This window comes from Pinus tabuliformis, chromosome X (assembly GCF_031772625.1).
Source record: "Pinus tabuliformis cultivar Carrire ecotype Pingquan chromosome X, CPIR1, whole genome shotgun sequence".
Classification (NCBI taxonomy): domain Eukaryota; kingdom Viridiplantae; phylum Streptophyta; class Pinopsida; order Pinales; family Pinaceae; genus Pinus; species Pinus tabuliformis.
This window is the reverse complement of record NC_142308.1, coordinates 167,571,802-167,591,623: the sequence shown is the minus strand read 5'-3', so window position 1 is coordinate 167,591,623 and position 19,822 is coordinate 167,571,802. Positions and strand designations below refer to the sequence as shown.

Here is a 19,822-nt window from a genome sequence, read left to right as displayed (position 1 = left end):
TCAAACTTCCTCATATCGATTTTTGGAATATGGTGAGTCTTCAATCCAACATTAGAGTCTATGGAATCATGATTAACATTTATTTTGTTCTCATCATGAGTTTCCTTTAGTACCCTTTCACCCTTAGTGACCATTTCTTGTAGCAACTTATTCATATTTATCTTCAATTCTTCCATCTTATCATCCATGCCATCAGTTTTAGCTTCTAAGCCTTTCTTTAAACAATCCATCTTAGCTTCTACATCTTTCTTTAAACCATCCACCTTAGCTTCTACATCTTTCCTTAAACCATCCATTTTAGATTCTGTTGCTTTTTGTGCAAGTGACACTTGTTGCACTTGCTCTTGTTATTTTGATATATCATATAGCATTTCTTCTTCTACTTCATGAGTCATGCTAGAGCTTTCAAGTTCCTTACTAGGTGTTTGCATTTTCTTTCCTCAGGGCATCAGTTACCGATAATAATTCTCTATTATGCACTTTGAATTCCTTCAAAATAAATTTTCAAACCAAGCTTAAGCAAAAATTTAAGAAACTCTACACACCTTTTTTCACTTTGTAGGAGCTCGATATTGCCTCTGATGTATCTCTGTACTTTTCAATCATCTAGTTCTAAATTAGTGACCTGCAGTAGCCCTTTGTATCCTCTTTCCAATTCCACAAGTCTGACCCAAATTGGATTCTCCAAGGAAGAGTTATGTGAAACCTCCCACAGTGACTTGATTATAGAGTATTTCAGTAGAGCGAACTTGTACGATGTGCCATGAGTCACTGTTTCAACCTTTAAATCTGAAAAATACCTACATGAAACTACAGTTCGTCCTCTTTCTGTACCTTCTTACGAAATTTCAATCCGATCCTTAGAGGGAAAGTTAGGACGATTTTCCCCAGGTCACCTGTTTGGAATGTAATTTAGGAGTTTGACAAAAGACCAACTTCCTCAGATCATATCTCAGCAAATATAGCGCAAAAAGCTCTGAAATTTGGACCTGAGATTCAGCGTGATTTCTTCTCAAATGGGTTCTTTTTGAAACTTTTGAAATGGAGAAGAAAAAAAGTTATAGCGAAAATGCCACGATGACTTGTTTGGAGAAGCGAAACCCTAGAATCCAAAGCTCTGATACCAAATGTTATGAAACCGGCTCAAGAAAAGATAGAAAAGATAGATCAACGCCTTATAATTCAGCCTCTTTGTGGGGGCAACCTCCTTTACATTACATAAATGAACAATTCTTGGATGCTTCAAATGACAAAACCTCCTTTCTATATATAGGAGTCTAAGGAGTCATAATATAATCCAGCTGACCTAACAATAATAATATAAAGCCACAAAAATAACAATAGAGGGATTCTATGGGGCACAGTAATAGCAATATGGGGGCAATAGGGGCACAAAAATATTAATAAGGGGTATAACTACAATAGTAATGGGGTAATCACTAGTATTATAGGTACCCAACAATTTTTACGGCTACATCTCAAGCAAGCTATTTATGAGAAGGAAATGTTGGAAATACTACATGCACTTAAGAAATGGCAACCATGCCCAATGGGAAGACATTTCAAGGTACAAATGGATCATGATAGTCTTAAATACTTTTTAGAACAAATATTATCTTTAGAAGAATAGAAAAAATGGGTCGCAAATATGTTGGGTTATGACTTTGACATCATCTATAGAAAAGGGAAGAAAAATTTTGTTGCAGATGCACTCTCAAGAAAGAATGTGGATGTGGAAGCATTCTTTCATGCTATTTCTATTATCCAACTAGATTGGATAAATGAAGCAAGGGATGAATAGAAGAAGGATGAAGAAGTGTGGCCACTCATTCAAATGTTGCAGAAGATCCCAATTCAAACAATATTTCCAGAACTTGAAGAGGAAGGAAAAATCATATTGGAACCTGGAGCAGTCATAGAAACAAGAATCCGGAAACTACAAAATTGATCAATTTCATAATATCTCATCAAGTGGAAGAACTTATCTGCTAAAGATTCCACATGGGAGGACAAGAATTTTATACAGAAGCATCAAGAACTACTCAAGCGTTGAGGACAACACTTTTTGAAGGAGAGGGCCATGTTAGGCCCCTATACTACTAGTGTAACCCCTTATTGTTATTAGTAGAACCCCCTTATTACATTGTTGTACCCATGTAGTCCCCATACTATTACTATTGTGCCCCATAGAAGCACACTATTGTTATTATTGTGCCCTTACATTATTATTGTTATGTCAGCTCTGATTATATTATGACCCCTTAGAATCCTATATATAGAAAGGAGGTCGTGTCATTTGTATCATCGAAGAATTGTTCATTTTTGTAATGTAAATGAGGTTGCCCCCTCGAAGAGGATTATTTCTAAAGCGTTCATCTATCTTTTCTATCTTTTTGTCAGCTAGTTTCATAACAGACTTCTACAAGTAAAACTTTCTATTGTCTGAAGCTAACTAGATCTAACAACATCCTAAATGATAGAAACATACTTCTTTACATACAAAGTATTATGCCTAGGGAAATTAATAGTCGTAACTACGATAAATCTAAGAATGAACCACTATTTTCCTTTACAAACTTGCTAGCATCTTAGGATTTTTAATTGGAAGATGTTGTTGATTTGTCTCAAGGAATTATTGATAATTCATCTCATAACTTATCCAATAATAATCAAAATTGGTATAAATACTTAGATTTGATACTCAATATTTTTATTACAATGGGCCCATCATTCCATCAAGCACTACATAGAAATTGGCTCTTAGCTACCAAATGAATTCCCATAAGAAAATCTTGAGTTTTTTCAATTACATCAAACAATCAATAAATTAATGTGAAAGGAAAATTAATAACATGATGTAGGTAACACTGTAAGCTTGGAGGAATTTCAAATGTATGCCACAATCAACAAAGTAATTCAAAGGAAATTATAAAATCCTGGAGCACATAACGTAAATTATTTCTTGAGAACAAAAGGATTTGATGGAATGAGTGCACCTAATAGTGATAATAAAAATGATGATATGGAGCATGGTTTCTCAAAAAGATAAATTCTAAGCTGGATTCGAAGAAGATAATGATGAACAAAGTTGGAGAGAAATATTACCTCAGGGACTTACTGACTCACAATCTAACTTACAAGATTAATATGAATTCAAATGTTATTAAATAAGTAGTAAAAGAGTTCTTAATTTACTATTATTTTGAATTTAATTAAAAATAATCAATTTTGGGACTTTGATTATTTTATAAATTTATAATAAACTTTATAGTTTAATAATCTAGATTATATTAATTAAATGTTTAACTATTTAATATACATTTTAACTAAAATAAAAAAGATTACATTAGAAAAATAAAGTTAATAATAACTTAACTACACAATATAGATGCATTAAATTTTAGTTCTTCAAAATTCCAAAAGTATGATTTGTACAAACTAAACTATAATATAGAATTTACAAATAGTTGATATCAATATCTTCCAATATCTCCCCTTAAAGAATATACCCAAAATAAAGAGCACTTTAAAATACAAAATAGGTAGAATATACTATAATTAATTTTTTGAACGAGTTCACTTTTTTATTCTTCTATTTCCATGGGTCTATTTTAATCCTTGGTTTATCAAGCTTCTAGAGGAATCAAATATTTTGAGGTGCAACCCTCTTTTAGACTTCAAAACTGACTTTTGGCTCTGTCAAGGAAGGCCCATGTATTTGAAGTATCTATACTAGGCCCAACTGGAATTATGCTCTTATTCTTTATACCTTTTGAGTTGAATTTATTTATTTATTTATTTTGTTTTGTGTACAACCTAGTGTATATTTGGGACCTAATTCTCAAATACTGTTCTATTTTGATGTAATCAAATAAGCAAAAGGCCCAAACCTAGAAGGTTGGTAAGTTTCTCCTAGGTTGGAGTTTTTTTTCACTATGTGAGGCATTCCCCTAACAACCTACTCCACCACATACCCTTGTAAGCCTCCTCAAAGAAGATCTTTATCTACACCACCTGTGAAAAATCATAATCCATGAACAATTGTGTCGTTAACTATTGATTATCATGGAAAAGTGGGTATCTTGTAGGCCATTTGCATACTCTCCCTTGACGATTATCCGACGTGAGGATACTTTTATTTATTTCCATCCATAGAAAGAGGTGTATTTTTAAAGGAATATTTCACTTCCAATCAACTTTACACCATTGAAATGGTTTTTTCTATACTTCTTGTGTCACCATCACTTCATAAGCTAGTTTCATTGTCACGACCTTGGTTTATTTTTTCTTTTTCCACATGATTTTTTCTAGGTCTCTGCTAAGTCTAATGCCATTATGTGCAAGTGAAAAGATAAATTTTGTCTATTCCCATGCTATATTTCCCCACAAGCCTAGAGAATTAACTAATTTCGCAGGTCCGAAGGATATCTCATTAGCACTAGATCAACTAGTTCGAAAGGTAAACAAATTCCTCTTTACTTTAACGCCAATGACAGATTCAAGGAGGTTATTTCAAGATGATCACCTCTTATCCAAAGATCCTTTATTAAGCCTATTTTTTTTCCATCTCCTGCTTAATAAACAAGACCTATTTTAATTATGTATAACACTGACACCAATGCCTTCCAAATGTTTTACCCTTTTGTGTTTAATTGAACCCATTCTACAATCTTTTCATTCTTCTAATTATTTTATTATTTTAGAGTTCCCCATATGCTAGCATCAAACATACTCCTCCAACGACATTTGGTAACTAGTTCCTTTGCATATGCATATATATATATATATATATATATATATATATATATATATATATATATATATATATATATAGAGAGAGAGAGAGAGAGAGAGAGAGAGAGAGATATGATCCCCCATCCTCCTAATTTCTTCGGGCCACCGACCTATTTTTCCCTACTAGCTGCATCACTCTGTGTTTTTTCTTTCCAAATAAGAAAAATAAACTTTTAATTATGTTTAGAATTTTCCTTGGTACACTAGCAACATCCGACAAATAGAGTGGAATTGCTTCAAAAATTTATTTTACCAGGATCAATTAGCCTCCCAAAAAGAGCCATCGGTTGCACCAATGGTTGATCTTATTCCACTTTCTTTACCATCCAAAGCCAAACTACAACTTTGTAATTGTCAGCCTTTAAATGATAATCAATATATTTTTTTCGCTCAACTAAATGAAAAATATGGAAAGGAAGGATTATTTTTAAATTTAAGACTTTCAATAACTCCATTAGTTAACATAATTGACTTGGAAAGGTGATCCAATCACAAGAAAGAACCAAACCATATGTTTTGTATGGGCACAGGTTTCTAGGACCCTTTATTGAGCTAGCCCTAAGCTAGTCCCATATAGATATTATTTGGTTAGCAAAAACTATGATGAAATGGATCATGGGGGAAGCATGGCCCTACAATCAACACTACTATATCAGTATATGCATAGAAAAGAGAGTATATTGACAAGGGTGAAAGGAGGCCTTAGTGGTCTCTATTCCCTCGTGGTGTGATTCACCCACGCAAACGTTAGCCAACTATAGTCAAAGGTGAGGGTTCATAAATTTATATATATTAGAGCATAACTATGGTAGAGTGGCAGAAAGAGTGGGAATATTATTATGTAATAAGCTCCATGCATCTAGCTTCATAATACAGTGAAAGGATACTTCAAACACACCTCCATTATCCAATCCATCTAAGTACAAATAAGAGATAGAAAATGTGAAAGTGGAAATCTTTATTGAATTCCTCTAAACGTTATAAAAAAAGAAGTTGGTATGCCATTTACTAGTACTCAAAAGTTTGATAATGTCACACATCCCATTATTCAATTTGTGATATCAATAGGAAGACCAATTTGTAGTAAAGCTACTCTCATGAACATTTGATTAACTCTATCATAATCTTTAACTGGATCTAATTTCAGCACTAACTTTAGGAGCTTCTTGAGCTTGATACTATGTAGTCCTCCCTATGTTAATGTAGTAGCATCAAGGATCTATGTATTTTTCAATAATCCAAATTGTTCTTTAGAAATACATTTTTATCATTTTTTCTTCAAATCGTCAACAATAATTTTTTAATTCAACTTGTATAGGAAATTACTTAAAGATATAGGGTGGAAATTCGTAAAATATTATACATTGGTCTTCTTAGGAATTAATGTTATGAATGTGTCATTGATTTGCCCTGGTACACTTTTTCCCCTCTAATATCTTCCATGACACTAACCATATCTTGAGTTAGGAGGGGAAGAACTCTAAATAAAATTTAGTTGTCTAAGAGTTAGGTCCCACAAATTTTCCCTTCTTGGTATTTTTAAGACCTTACAAAACTTCCTTCTATGTAACTAACTTCTTAAGAACCTCAATACATTCATTATCAGACGTTGTAAGAAAAAATTCTATCGAAATTCAAATTTTCTTCAATCCTAGGACCGTCTGGCTTCTGAAATAAATTTTGGAAAAAAATGATAGCCAAATTACTCAAACCTAGGTGTGAACAAATGAGAGAGCCATTTTCCCTAGTCATCTCCCTTATCATGTTTGCACCCTCTTATGCTCCATGAACTTATGTTAAAACTTTGCATTATTTCCCCAATGTTCAAGCCAAGGAGCTTGGGTATGAAGTCATGAAGTCGCTTCCTCCTCATCCATATGTGAGTTTTTTACATTCCAGAGTTGAAAGATTTTCTAGTTCCTCTTCTCAAATTATTATAGATTGATTATATTTATATAAATGGGTGATTCAAATCTCCATCTCCTTGATCTCCTTCTTTTATCTTCCCTTTCAAGTCTGATCCCATACAATGACCTCTTATTTTAGTTTCTTTGAGGCAAAAGTGAAGTATTCAATTGCGAATTTTGCACTTGAAAAATCATAGGGAACCCATATAAATCTAACCATATTGGAGAAAGAATTTTCATTGATCCAGTGAGAGTTGAAATTGTATAGTGCCATTTTCTCTTTTCTCTTTCCTTGCAAGCCTAATCCCATAAAATGATCACTTGTTTGAGTTTCCTTAGGTCAAACATGAAGTATTCAATTGTGAATTCTACAGTTGAATAATTATAAGACAGCCTACTATATCTAAACAAATTGGAGAAAGAATTTTTGTTTATTGAGTGATAGTTGAAATTGTCAAATGCCTTTTTCCATTTTACCTTCTTGAACTATAGTTGCAGTAAAATGGGGGGGGTTGATATTACAAACCTTCGGAAAATTCACATATCTAGCTTTTATGGTTCCGTACGTTTCCCATTAAATGTTTGGTCCGCAAGAAATAATCTTACCATTTTATGATTCCCTCGCATCCTGCTCTCTTGTTATACCATGTTGGGCATATAAGGACTAGTTCAATTTCAACCTACACTAATTCTTCGAGTAACGTAATAAAATATTGGGCGAGTTGATGTAGTATATAATGAAATCCCCCATGTTCTTAGTCTAAAACGAAAAAGTTTAATTCTATTTCCACAATACATAAAAATTATGACAGTAAACTTATGCCAACGAGAGATTTTTCCATTGTTATGTGGACTGTCCACCTCCACCCAAGCTTATGTAATCTTGGTTTTTACCTTTGTGTTTGGTTTCGATATCATCGAAGGAACTTCCACCGAGGTGAGATATGTAGTGGGGACATATTGCAATTATACTCCACCAATTAAATGCTTGCAACCAATGTTAACTCCTCCCAATCTTATGTCATCCCAAGGATTCCCTTTTTATGAAAATTTGAACTATTTGGGGAAACTCTCACTGGGATGAGCTGTTGTAAGGAGATCCACTAGTGGCCAATAAAAGTAATTTCACTTGCAACTACGGTTGGCTGCTAAATTATGAACAACTAGTTGTTGTTTCAACTTTAAGTGTACATTTTAACTTTTTCGGTACGTAAATTTGACGAACAATAACTTGTGATACAGGAGGATTTCAACAAACATCGATAACCCACTAGAAATATATTTCAGATGTTTATCCATCTAACTGGGTTCCATGTTAGGTCCTTATAATACTAATATATTCCCTCGAGTACAAATTTCAAATCTTGTCTTGCTATATTTTCGGAGATATGATCCAAGGACTTTAGGGCTTTTGTAGGCTTCCGAATTATATTGCAAACAGGTGACCTGGGAAAAATTGTCATAACATTCTCCTTTAGAATCAGATTGAGATTTCATAATAATGTAGAGAAAGAGGATAGACTGTAGTCTTCTATGTATCGATTTCAAGTCCGAATGTCGAAAAAATGACACGTGACATGTCGTACAAGTTCACTCTACTGAACTCATTTATAATCAGGCCATCATGGGAGATTTGGAATAACTCTTTCTTGGAGAATTCAATCTTGATCAGACATGTGGGGTCGGAATGAGGACTTAGAAGGTTATCTCAGGATGAAATTTCAGACTTTAGAGATCTAAAATTATAGAGATACAACAGGCTCAATATCGAGCGCCTACAAAGCCAAAAATGGTGTGTAGTCTTTCTAAAATTTTGAATAAGTTTGGTTTGAAAAATTAGTTCGGAGGAATTCAAAGCATAATTATCATTAATTGATGCCTCAAAGAAAGAAAACAGAAACACCTAGTAGGAAAGCTGAAAGATCTAGCATAGCTCATGACGAAGAGGAAGAAATGAAACATGATATATCAAAATTATGAGACCAAGTGCAACAAATTTCAGTCTCACAAAAAGTAGCAGAAGCTAAGATGGATGGTTTAAAGAAAGGTGTGGAAGCTAAGATGAATGGTTTAAATAATGGCGTAGAAACTAAGATTGATGGTTTAGAAGTAAAAAGTGATGATTTGAAGAGAGACATGGAAGGTTTGATAGCAGGTTTGGCAAAGTTGCTAGAAGAAATACTTCCTAATGTCAAAAAGGTAGTTGAGAAAATTCATGATGACAAAAAAATAAATGTTAGTCATGACTTCATAGACTCTAACATTGAATTGAAGACCCACCATGTTCCAAAGATAGATATGAGGAAGTTTGATGGGAAAGATCCAGTAACATAGATACTACAAATGGAGCAATATTTTGATCTCCATAATGTGCAAAACACACAAAAGGTATGCATTGTGACTTTATATTTGGAAACCAATTAGTTTGTGTGGTATCGATGGCTTTGCTCTTGTAAACAAATTGTCACTTGGGAATTTTTTACGGAAGAAATGATAGCACATTATGATGATACAAAAAGCAAAACCTTTTTAGCCAATTGATAAATCCCAAACAAAAAGTTTCAATGGTGGAGCACATTAAGGACTTCGAAAAATTGAATATAAGGGTAAAAGATATTCCAGAGTAGCATTAGATTGATGTGTTCATAGGGACATTAAAATATAACATCCAACATGAGGTTCACCTTTGGAAACCTGATTCATTAGAGAAGGCATTGAGGCTAGCATGAAAAATTGAAAACAAAATTATGGCAACAGGGAGGCCTACCAATCACAACTATAAAGATGGAAGTGGTGTTTCTCCTATAATTCCACAACCTACAAGGTTGACACCAGAACAATTGGAAGAAAAAAGAGAAAAAGGGATTTGTTACATTTGTGATAGAAAATACAGTAAAGGTCATAAGTGTGCTGAGAAGAAATTATTTTATATAGATTGAGAAAAGGAAGAAGGAAAGGAACAAGAAACGTCAACCATATATTGTGAGTATGTAATTCATTAACCACGATGGAATATATTGAAGAAAATATATTTAATTAATTAAAAAATTTGGGTAATTTTTATATGTAATTTTAGTTTATATGTTCTCATTGTCATCATTATAAAAACATGTATAACATATTTAATATAATATTTATATGTTCTCATTGTCATCATTTTTATCCTTTGATAGTTGGAAATGTAATAAATTGTACTCGTTATTGTACATCTACTTAATAGGTTGTATAGAAAAAATAATTTTTTTTATATTTTAATATAAATATATTTCTTTTTTAAAGTTTAATATAGATTTCCACTATATTAAAAATAAGAATTAAAGTATTAAATTTCAACCCAATGATAATGAGTTATAATGGGGAGGATTAAGGTTTGAGGCAAAACGGCTACGAACAAATTGGCATCGAAGACTAGGGCGGGGGGACCTTGCTCCTCTTGCGCTTGACCAAGATCAAAGACTGCAGATAAGGGCGAAAGGTAGGAATCAAAACAGAGGGAGCTGACAGTGAAATGGTAGTAGAAGCGGGGAGGAGAGAGATCCCCTCGTACAAAAACATAACAACAGGGGAGTCAAGTAGAAATGGAGCGCAAAGTGGCTCAACGAAAAATAACAGAGAACCTCTGATAATGGGAGCCCAATGGCAAGCAGGATTAAGTGGCAAATGTCTCCCAAGAGAACTGAAAAAACCCAAGTTCGTAATTCTGAATAATGAACTCGAGGAATATAGAAGTTATATGAGAGATCATGCTTTAATTTGTAAGTTTGTAGGGTTTTGGCCATCTGAAAAGGATCTGTCCAAATGGATATAGCAGAGGTGGAAACCTAAGGGGCATATAAATTTGAAATTGGGGGCAAAACGTTTTTTCACAGTCATATTATCAAATCTGGATGATAAGGAAAGAGTCTTCGAGGGAGGACCCTATTTCATGAACAATGGTGGTTTATTCATGCGGCATTGGGAGGACTGCTATAATCCAGACAAGGAAAAAATGTTACCAGCACCCATTTGGATCAGACTGTTCGGACTACCAATGGAGTTTTGGGACCCTAAGATCCTACAAGGAATAGGTAATACAATCAGAACATTTGTTAAAGTAGCAGAGACCACCAAAAGAGGACAATACACATCCTATGCAAGGATATGTGTATACATGAATATAACAGAGCCGCTACTAGAGTCCATTGAGTTAGAATACCATGACGAGATTTGGAAACAACTAGTGGATTACGAACACATCCCATTCTGCTATAGAATATGCCATGAATATGGTCACAAAAGGAATCAACTGAGAAGAAAGAAGAAGAGAAGAAGGCAACAGAGGCAACCGAAGGGACGGAAGAGGGTTTTAAAGAAGTTCCCATAAGAAGAAAACCTGTAAAAGGACCGCCTATGATGCAACCACCAGTCAAAAGAATGCCATTGGAAAATCAAAACAAGTTTAAGGATCTTCAAGAAGAGGAAAGGGGGATGGAAAAGCAGGAAAGAGATGAGGAAACTATGGAACTATCAAAAGAAACAAAAGAACAAGACTCAATCCAGATAAACATGGAACAAGGAGGGGTAAAGGATAATTTGGACCTGCTAAATGAACAGACTCAAATGGAGGTTGATCCTCAAAAGGATAGAGGAAGTGACGAGGAACGAATAATGAGAAGATTGTTACAGGAATGGAGGAACCTAGATGAAATATTTATACCAGAAGAGGAAAAGCAATTATATAAAGAGATGTTCCAAAAATACAAGGAAAAGGTAGGAGTACTTTCTGCAAGTCAGTGAGAAAAAATAGGAGCGCAAGGGTCTCAGAGTATAGAAATTGGCAATACTGGCAAAGGAGGAAGGAAAAGAGGTAGGCATCCAATGAGTGAAACCATTCAAGTTGTAGGGGAGATGCTGGTTAATTTAGGAAGAGTCATACCTCTCTCAGAGGTATTTCAACAACCGTCAAAAATATTAAAATGATAATCACAAGCTGGAATATCAGAGGTCTCAATAGTAAGGGAAAACAGAGATATCTCAAGGATAGGTTGAAAAAAGATAAACCTAGTATAATGATAATTGAAGAAACCAAGATTAGTACCTAGAAAATGGAAGAAATAATGAGAACATTTAATACTCATTATGAGATAATGGGTCAAGATGCGGCAGGCACTGCAGGAGGGCAAGCAGTCCTATGGAATCCTGAGGAAGTTCAATTCAAAAACTAGGTCAGCTTCCCTTGAATCCTTTCAGGAACTTTTAGAATGATAGGTTCATCGGAATGGATAATCTTTACAGGTCTATATGGCTCGCATGTATCTAGTGAGCGCAGAAGCTTTCTTCAAAATATGAAAACAATTCAAAGGTTGTTCTAGATATGTCGTGGATTGCAGGTGGGGACTTAACATGATTACAACCACAACGGAAAAATGAGGAGGATCAAAAAGACCAGACCAAGACATGGAAGCCTTCGGTGAGATGATATTGGAGCAAAGAATGGTTGATATTCCTACAATAAATGGGATCCATACATGGAACAATAGAAGAGGGAGCAAAAATCAAATTGCATCAAGACCGGACAGATTTTTAATATCGGAGCAAATTATAAACAGAGATATATTCTCAGAAACTATGATCCTTCCCGCAATGGGCTCAGATCACTGGCCTATTAGGCTAGAAATTGGCATCAAGTCGAGCCCAAAAAGATGTCCCTTTAGGTTTGAAGCGTTTTGGCTTAGGAATCAGCAGTTCATGCCAAAGGTGGAGGAATGGTGGACCCAGAGCCAACAAAGAGGAAGAAGCAAGATGCAGACCTTCCAACTAAAACTAAAAGAAATTAGAGAAAAAAAAATGGAACAAAGATGAATTTGGGAATATATTCTTGGAGCAACAACGTTTAGAGAAAAAAATGCGAGTGCTGCAACAAGAAATTATATCAGAAGGCCAAAGTGAGGAAAAAAGCAGAGAAGAAGGTGTAGTGATAAGCCAACTTGAGGAGCACTAGAAAACAGGAAGAAATTATGAAAGAAGAAGTCTCGTATAAACAGGGTTCATGACGGAGAAAAGAATACAAAGTTCTTCCATCAGGCCATGATCCAGCATAGACAGAGGAATAGAATTTTCTCCATCAAAAATGAGGAAGCGCAACGTATAACCCATTCTTATTGACATCCTTTAGAGACATCCCACCCATACTTTAAAGACATCCTTATTGAACCTCAAGAGCACAGAGAAGAAGCTATAGGAAGGGTATGCAACGAAATCCCAAGAATGATCATGACAGACCAGAACTTAGCTCTGATGAGGGCAGCAACCCTAGAGGAAGTGGAGGAAATAGTGAAAGGGACGAAAAAAAATAAAGCCCTAGGACCAGACGGATTTACTATCAAATTTTACCAAGCAGGCTCGCACTTCCTAGGGCACGACATCCTGGAGGTGATAGAGGAATCTCGCAGACACCAGAAGGTATGGCCTGGTTTAAACTCAACTATTTCATCTCTTATTCCTAAATCTGCTCACTCGGAAACTGCCCAAGGTTTCCATCCTATTGCCCTTTGTAATGTAATATATAAAATTATCGCTACTTTAATGGCTAAGAGATTGAAACCAATTCTTTCTAGCATAATATCCCCGGAACAAACTGAGTTTGTGGAAGGGAGACAAATTCTAGACGGCTTGGTGGTATCCCAGGAAGTGATTCATTCTCTGAAACAAAAAAAGGAAATGGGAATGATGGTAAAATTGGACCTCTCAAAGGCGTATGACCGTCTAAATTGGAACTACCTTAAAACAATCCTAATGGCATTTGTCTTTTAAAATAGATGGGTAAACTGGATCTATGATATGATATCCAACCCCAATTTCTCCATTCTCTTAAATGGGTCACCAACCTCGACTTCCAATGCCACAAGAGGACTGCGATAGGGAGATCCTTTATCCCCATTCTTGTTCATAATTGCAGCGGAAGGACTGGGACAATACTTCAAAAAAGAACCAAGATAGAGGAAAATCAAAGGACTGAAGCCATCGAGAAACAACTTACCAATTACTCATCAGCAGTTCGTTGATGACATTATGCTTTTTTGTGTGGTCTCACTAAGAGAAGTTAATAGGGTAAAACAGATTCTGGACCTCTTCATGGAAGCTTCAGGCACAAAAATTAACAAGGACAAATCATGCACATTCCTCTTCAACACACTAGAAGCAGTCAAAGCCCACGTGACCAGAATTCTGGGCTTTCGCTCTAGAGAATTACCTACAAAACACTTGGGAAATCAATTAGCATTAAACCCTCTAAGGATAGCAAACTGGCAAAAAACTGTTGAGAACCTCAAGAACAGACTGGCAAACTGGTCCTTCTGAACACTTAACATAGCAGGAAGACTAGTGCTCCTTAAATCAATTCTTTAAGCAATTCCTATCTATCCTCTTTTGGCAATGGCGGTCGCCAAAGAAGTATGTAAAAAAATGATGGAAATATTCAGAAAATTCATCTGGCGAGGTCCAAAACAACAAAAGAAATGGGCCCTAATATCGCGGAAAGGTGTAATAAAGCATAAGGAAGAAGGGGGACTAGGTCTCAAGGATCCGTCCACTTTGAACCAAGTTCTAGGTGCAAAGCTATGGTGGATATGGATGAGGGGTGGAGAAGATATATGGAAAAAGATTTGGACCCAAAAATACAATATGCTCACAACTGCTGAAGGCATTCTTAGATTCCAAGGGGATCCACAATATGGGACCTGTCCAGTCAAAATAGAGATATTATAGGAATACATGCTTTCTGGGAAATAAGGAATGGAAATATAGCCAAATTTTGGGAGGAAGCTTGGCAGTAAAGAGAGAATGATAGGGATACAAGCCCTGCAAAATACTTATCAGAAAGCTACAGCAGAGGGGTTAAATTATGTTAATGAATATTGGAAAGAAGAAGGGCAAGATGAGATCGGGCGAACTTGGAAGAATCCAGAAGAATGGGACAACAACATAAATCTTGAACACAAAGATCTACTTGTAAAAGAAATGGAATCAAGAAGAATCAAAATTAGAACAGGCCCGTATATACTTCGATGGGGTAGATCCACAAAGGGAACTTTCACGGTAAGGGAAGCCTACTATCTAACCACCCGTTAGGAACAAGAAGAGGATGCACTAGGGTGGAAACAGATATGGAAGAACAATTGGTGGCCAAAGGTAACTTTGTTTGCTTGGTTAGTAGGAAAAGGAAGAATCCTGACTTGGGATCAGATATAGAAGCGAGGATTCTATGGACCTCCTAGATGTAGTCTATGCAAAAGGGACAAAGAAACGCAGGAACACCTCTTGAACTCATGCCCTATTGCCCAGCAACAACGGGAAGAAGTCAGGAACCTTTTTGGAAAGTCAAACATGGATCCCCTTGACATCAAACAAACCATCTTCCAATGGGGGAAAGGTCAATTCTCAAGCCCGGTGGTTAGGAGAGCCTGGATTCTAGCAATGGGATTTAATATATGGCTAATATGGAATGAAAGAAATCAAAGAATATTTCAAGACAAAGAAAACCCTCTAGAGATGATTTGGAAGCGAACCCAAAAACTCATAAGAGAAACTATCCTAGCGGATGCCTGGAGGAGGAGGACTGGAAAACAACCCCAGAGGAAGGCCGAACCTTAGCCAGCCTAAATCTGGAGTATGGCATGGTTTATCCTCGAAAGAAAAGAAATCACAGCATTCAGAACCAGAGCCCATCCAAATTCAAATGCCCTCGTGAAAACTTCATCAAACTAAATTTTGATGGGGCTTCTAAAGGAAACCAACGACCAGCAGGATTCAGAGGCATTTTTAGAGATAATCAAGGACAAACCAAATGGGTTTATCCTAATCGGGGGGGCATAATGAGTAATAATGAAGTTGAATTGATGGCAGTTCACCAAGGCATCAGAATAGCAATTAGAAACGAGTATACCAAGCTGGAAATTGAAGGAGATTCGCAGCTAGTAGAAGAGATGCTTAGGAAATTGAATAACATGAAGGATTGGGAACAGGTAGCGAAGAGCTTGAGTACGGTAGGACTAATTCAGGACCTGGTAGATATAATGAAGCACATTGACTATAAAATCATTACCCATGTTAGAAGGGACGGTAATAAAGCAGCACACTTGCTAGCTAACTGGGGTTGTAATGAACAGGATGGGAAGGTAGAGAGTATATGGCCAACTCATATAGACAAGCCACGATGGGAGACCCTCAATTTAATCATTACTCAGGATGATAATGAGATTACAACTTCATGATAAAGGCTACAGATGGCCCCCGATCGGGGTGGAGGAGGTGGTGACGTGTGCGAACATAATGAAGGTAGGAAGGTGGCAATGCAGGTCACCATGCAACAGTATAATTACACAAGACATTGGGATGGCCTACAAGCTAGGCAGAATCCCGAGGAGTAGAGGCGACAGAGCAATGAAGGAGGAAGGTGGTAAAAACGATGGTGATCAAACAATGGGACGTCGGGTAGCTGGAACAGGATTAACAAGGGTAGGAGAAGGTGGACTTGAAGACTACATGAGGCAAAGAAAGGAGACGAAGGGAGTTAGAGACTGGGAGGCACGCTCTGCAACCTATCAAGGAAAGTTGTATGAATGCATGAAATTGTCCACTGATTTCTCTGATATCACCCACAAGATTAAGGAAACGGGAAGAGGTTTCTCAGTTGTAGAAGGTTGACGAAAGGATAGGGACCGGAAACTCATATATTTTGATATCAGTCAGAAGACAGAGTGTGAGAGAATGAGAAAGGTTGGGGTCGAGCTGAGCAAGGAAGGGAGCCAGACAGGTCAAGAGAAGAGCATGCAAGGTTCACAGTGGGATACTGATCAGGGGCAGTCGGAGATGGAAAAGTAAACGGATCGGGAGGAGGAGAAGACCCTTGAGAAAATTTACCAAGTCCATTCGAGGAAAGGAGGAGCGGAGAAAGTCAAAAATCCCGAAAAAGAGCAGCAAGGGGAGGGAACAAACCTAGAAAAGAAAACTAAGGGGCCTGGAGGTGAGGAATTTACAAGGAACAAATCCTTCGATGTTGGGTAGGGAAGCAAGGCAGCTTCCAGGAACAAATCAACTCACCCAGGTCATGGAAGAGGGCATAGGGGCAAAGGAAGAGGTCGTCAAACCGGCAGACAGGAACAGAGACCCCCATCTCCAGTTTGCCAGGGACGAGGCCGTAAAACCATGAGGCATATGGTGCAAGAGGCAGAAAAAGCTTATAATGAAGGAACCGACACCGATATCTACAGGATAATCCAAGAACTAGAAGAAAATGCAATGCAGGAAGATTCGGAACCAGAGATGGAAGACTGGGGTAACCTGATTCTTGACCCGGTAATACCAGGGGACACCTGTCTTTATACAAGTAGGCCTTACATGTTTACTGGGTGTTGAAGAGATTACTGGTAAAGGAAATGGAACACGTGGTAGTGGAAATGGCAGAGATGGCTCAGGGCATTCCTAATTTGAGGAGATAAATGAAGAATCTTTAGATAACTCTACTCATGCAAGACAGCAAGCTAGAGGAGATTCAACAGCAAGCTGGAGGAGATTCAACAGCAACTGAAGAAGATTGTTCCAGTGACAAAAGACGAAGGCACTCCACCTGAAAACATGGTAGATTAATCCTTCTAGCTGTGCTCATGGTTTTCCTTGATAATTCGCCGAGAACAAGCTCTCTTTTTTCTGTCTATAGTCTATAATGACGATAGGAAATCAGATTAGCATTTTTGGCAGTATCGTTTATTTGGCATGGATAGGCAGACTTATTCTTTTTTTCTACTGGTCGGCTTACAAAAACTTAAGGTGGTCAACACACTCGGTTTCCCTTCGGGGAAGGGTGAGGCCACCAAATGTTTGTACTTATTTCAACCCGGTTAAATAGAAAATCAAAGGTCCTACTTTAGCTTACAAAAAAAAAGATAATGAGTTATAATGGGGATGTCAACATACATTCACGAACTAATGATGGATTTCCTTAACATTGGTTGATAATTTAGCTATGATAAGTTTTACAAGAAAAAGTAATTAATCCTAAGTCAAGATCGCTAATTAGTAAAAAATATATACAATGAGTCATTTACAATATACATTTTTATCTTTATCATTAAATAGTTATTAATTATATTCGTAAAGAAAAGGGTTTAACATTTTATATATGTGCCTATGCATTCTATACTATGTGATAAATGGATACTTAAAATATAGAAATGTTTCCAAGACTATAAACTATTAATACTTTCACAACCTATGAACAAAAAATATGTTACTTTACCTCCATGACTCAAATGTCCTCTTGGAGTGGGAACAAAATACATTTATAAGTAGCAGGGCTACCATGCCTTCTCCGAATCTTATATGCTTATCAAAAGTAATAATCACTTCTACTCTTTAAGTGTAAGTTCTTTTCTAATATGGTCTTACAATACCATAAACATCTCTCAATGTCCTTTTATCAATCTTATCATAACTTTCAAAAAATAGATTCGAAGGAGTTTGGAATAGATTCTTGTTTTAGTGTATATTGCCCAAGTTCGGTTTGGAGTACTTTTGATAAGGAGTCAACTTGCATGTTAAATTCCAATGTAGATGGAATAAAAACGTGCTTTTGTAATATATTTCATTCTTGAAATCTCTTTGAATAGTGGACTTGGAACATCATTCCGTTCTATATTTTTGCAAAGGTTTAAGTTATGATAATAAGAGAATCACCAAAAGTTACTAAATTTAGAACTTATTCCTTTGAAGTTAAATATATAAATAATTTTAGTGTTATAAGGACTAAACAAAAATATTAGAATAGCTCCCTAATCTTGTTTTGAACCAAATAAAATGACTTCTCAGTCCCTTTTTAAAATAATGAAATGAGTATAAAATAAGAAAATGTTTCCCTTGCTCCGTAGCCAAGAAGGCCTCTTTCGATGGATCCATTGGAATAACCCCATTCCCTTAGACTTTTTAATGGGCCTTTGGATGAGTTTCATTTATTGCATCATTTAAAGTTTGACTTTCTAACTAGCAAGAAGTATCTCTACATTGGGAATCATATTGAAAGTATAGAAAACATTAGGTAGTGGGCTCATTTTAGCATCATCTCATTCTCACTATAAAGGCTTTCATTTCTTTGTACAATCCACATAGTATAAATATAAAATATCAGCATATGAACTATGCTTTCCTTCCATCTTGATATGAAACACACACACACACACACACACACACACACACACATATATATATATATATAGATATTCTTCAAACAATTCTACTATATTTATTATATTTAGCTTTTAAGTAGACACACCAAAAATATCCTCCAAAAAATCTTTTGATGGTTAAGATAAAACTACAATCACTGCTATGCTATTAATAATTTAATACTTTACCTGTGGTGCGAAAATCTTAAAAAAAGACATAAAAGCCCACTATTTCACCAATGTAACCCAAAGAGGGGTGGGATATACGACCTTTTTTTAACCATATATCATTCCGAAATTTTTGTAAAAAATATATATTTTAAAAATATTTTTATCAATTTTATTCTATTAAACTTTTAAGTGGACCCAATAAAGAATCACAAAGACACTATGCTATTCACGATTTAATATTGTACGCTTCATCCCAAGCCTTACCCACCATACCCAGGGAAGGGAAAGACCTTAGCCACCATAACCCCAAGGAAGGGAAGCCAAAAGGCTTAGCCACCATAAGCCCACGGGAAGGGAAGGGAAGGGAAAGGCCTTAGCCACCATAACCGACGGGAAGGGAAGGGAAAAGCCTTAGCCAACATAACCCCACGGAAGGTACCCGCCAAAAAAAATATTTCTATTAAAAAAATCCTCAAAGTATTGAGTAAAGCTACCCCAACCCTATGATATTCACGATTTAATACTTGACACGTCGTTCCCAAGCCTTAGAGAGACGTACCCAGAGAGAGGGAGAGGGAAGCCTATTAAAACATTATCCCAAGGCGAAGACGAAGGTGAAAACTGTCAGCAAAGTTGGAAGGTCAGTCTAATACTTCGCGTGGCGAGAAGAGAAGAGAAGGCGACTGTTGTTACTCTTTTCTAATTTCAGAGTAAAGAGAAGGCGACTGTTGTTACTCTTTTCTAATTTCAGAG

General features: G+C 36.2%; 1 protein-coding gene across 1 annotated transcript; it reads left to right on the top strand.

Annotated features, from left to right (window-relative positions):
* Positions 1-15,355: 15,355 nt before the first annotated feature.
* On the top strand, positions 15,356-15,952 carry LOC149138987 (uncharacterized). The gene has a single exon (XM_089450542.1). It carries the CDS (start codon positions 15,356-15,358, stop codon positions 15,950-15,952), a length of 597 nt encoding a protein of 198 aa, XP_089306668.1.
* The last annotated feature ends 3,870 nt before the right edge of the window (positions 15,953-19,822 follow it).

Excerpts from the sequence above, each read along its gene's own strand:
- LOC149138987 (XM_089450542.1), top strand. The coding sequence starts at position 15,356 with ATGGTTTATCCTCGAAAGAAAAGAAATCACAGCATTCAGAACCAGAGC.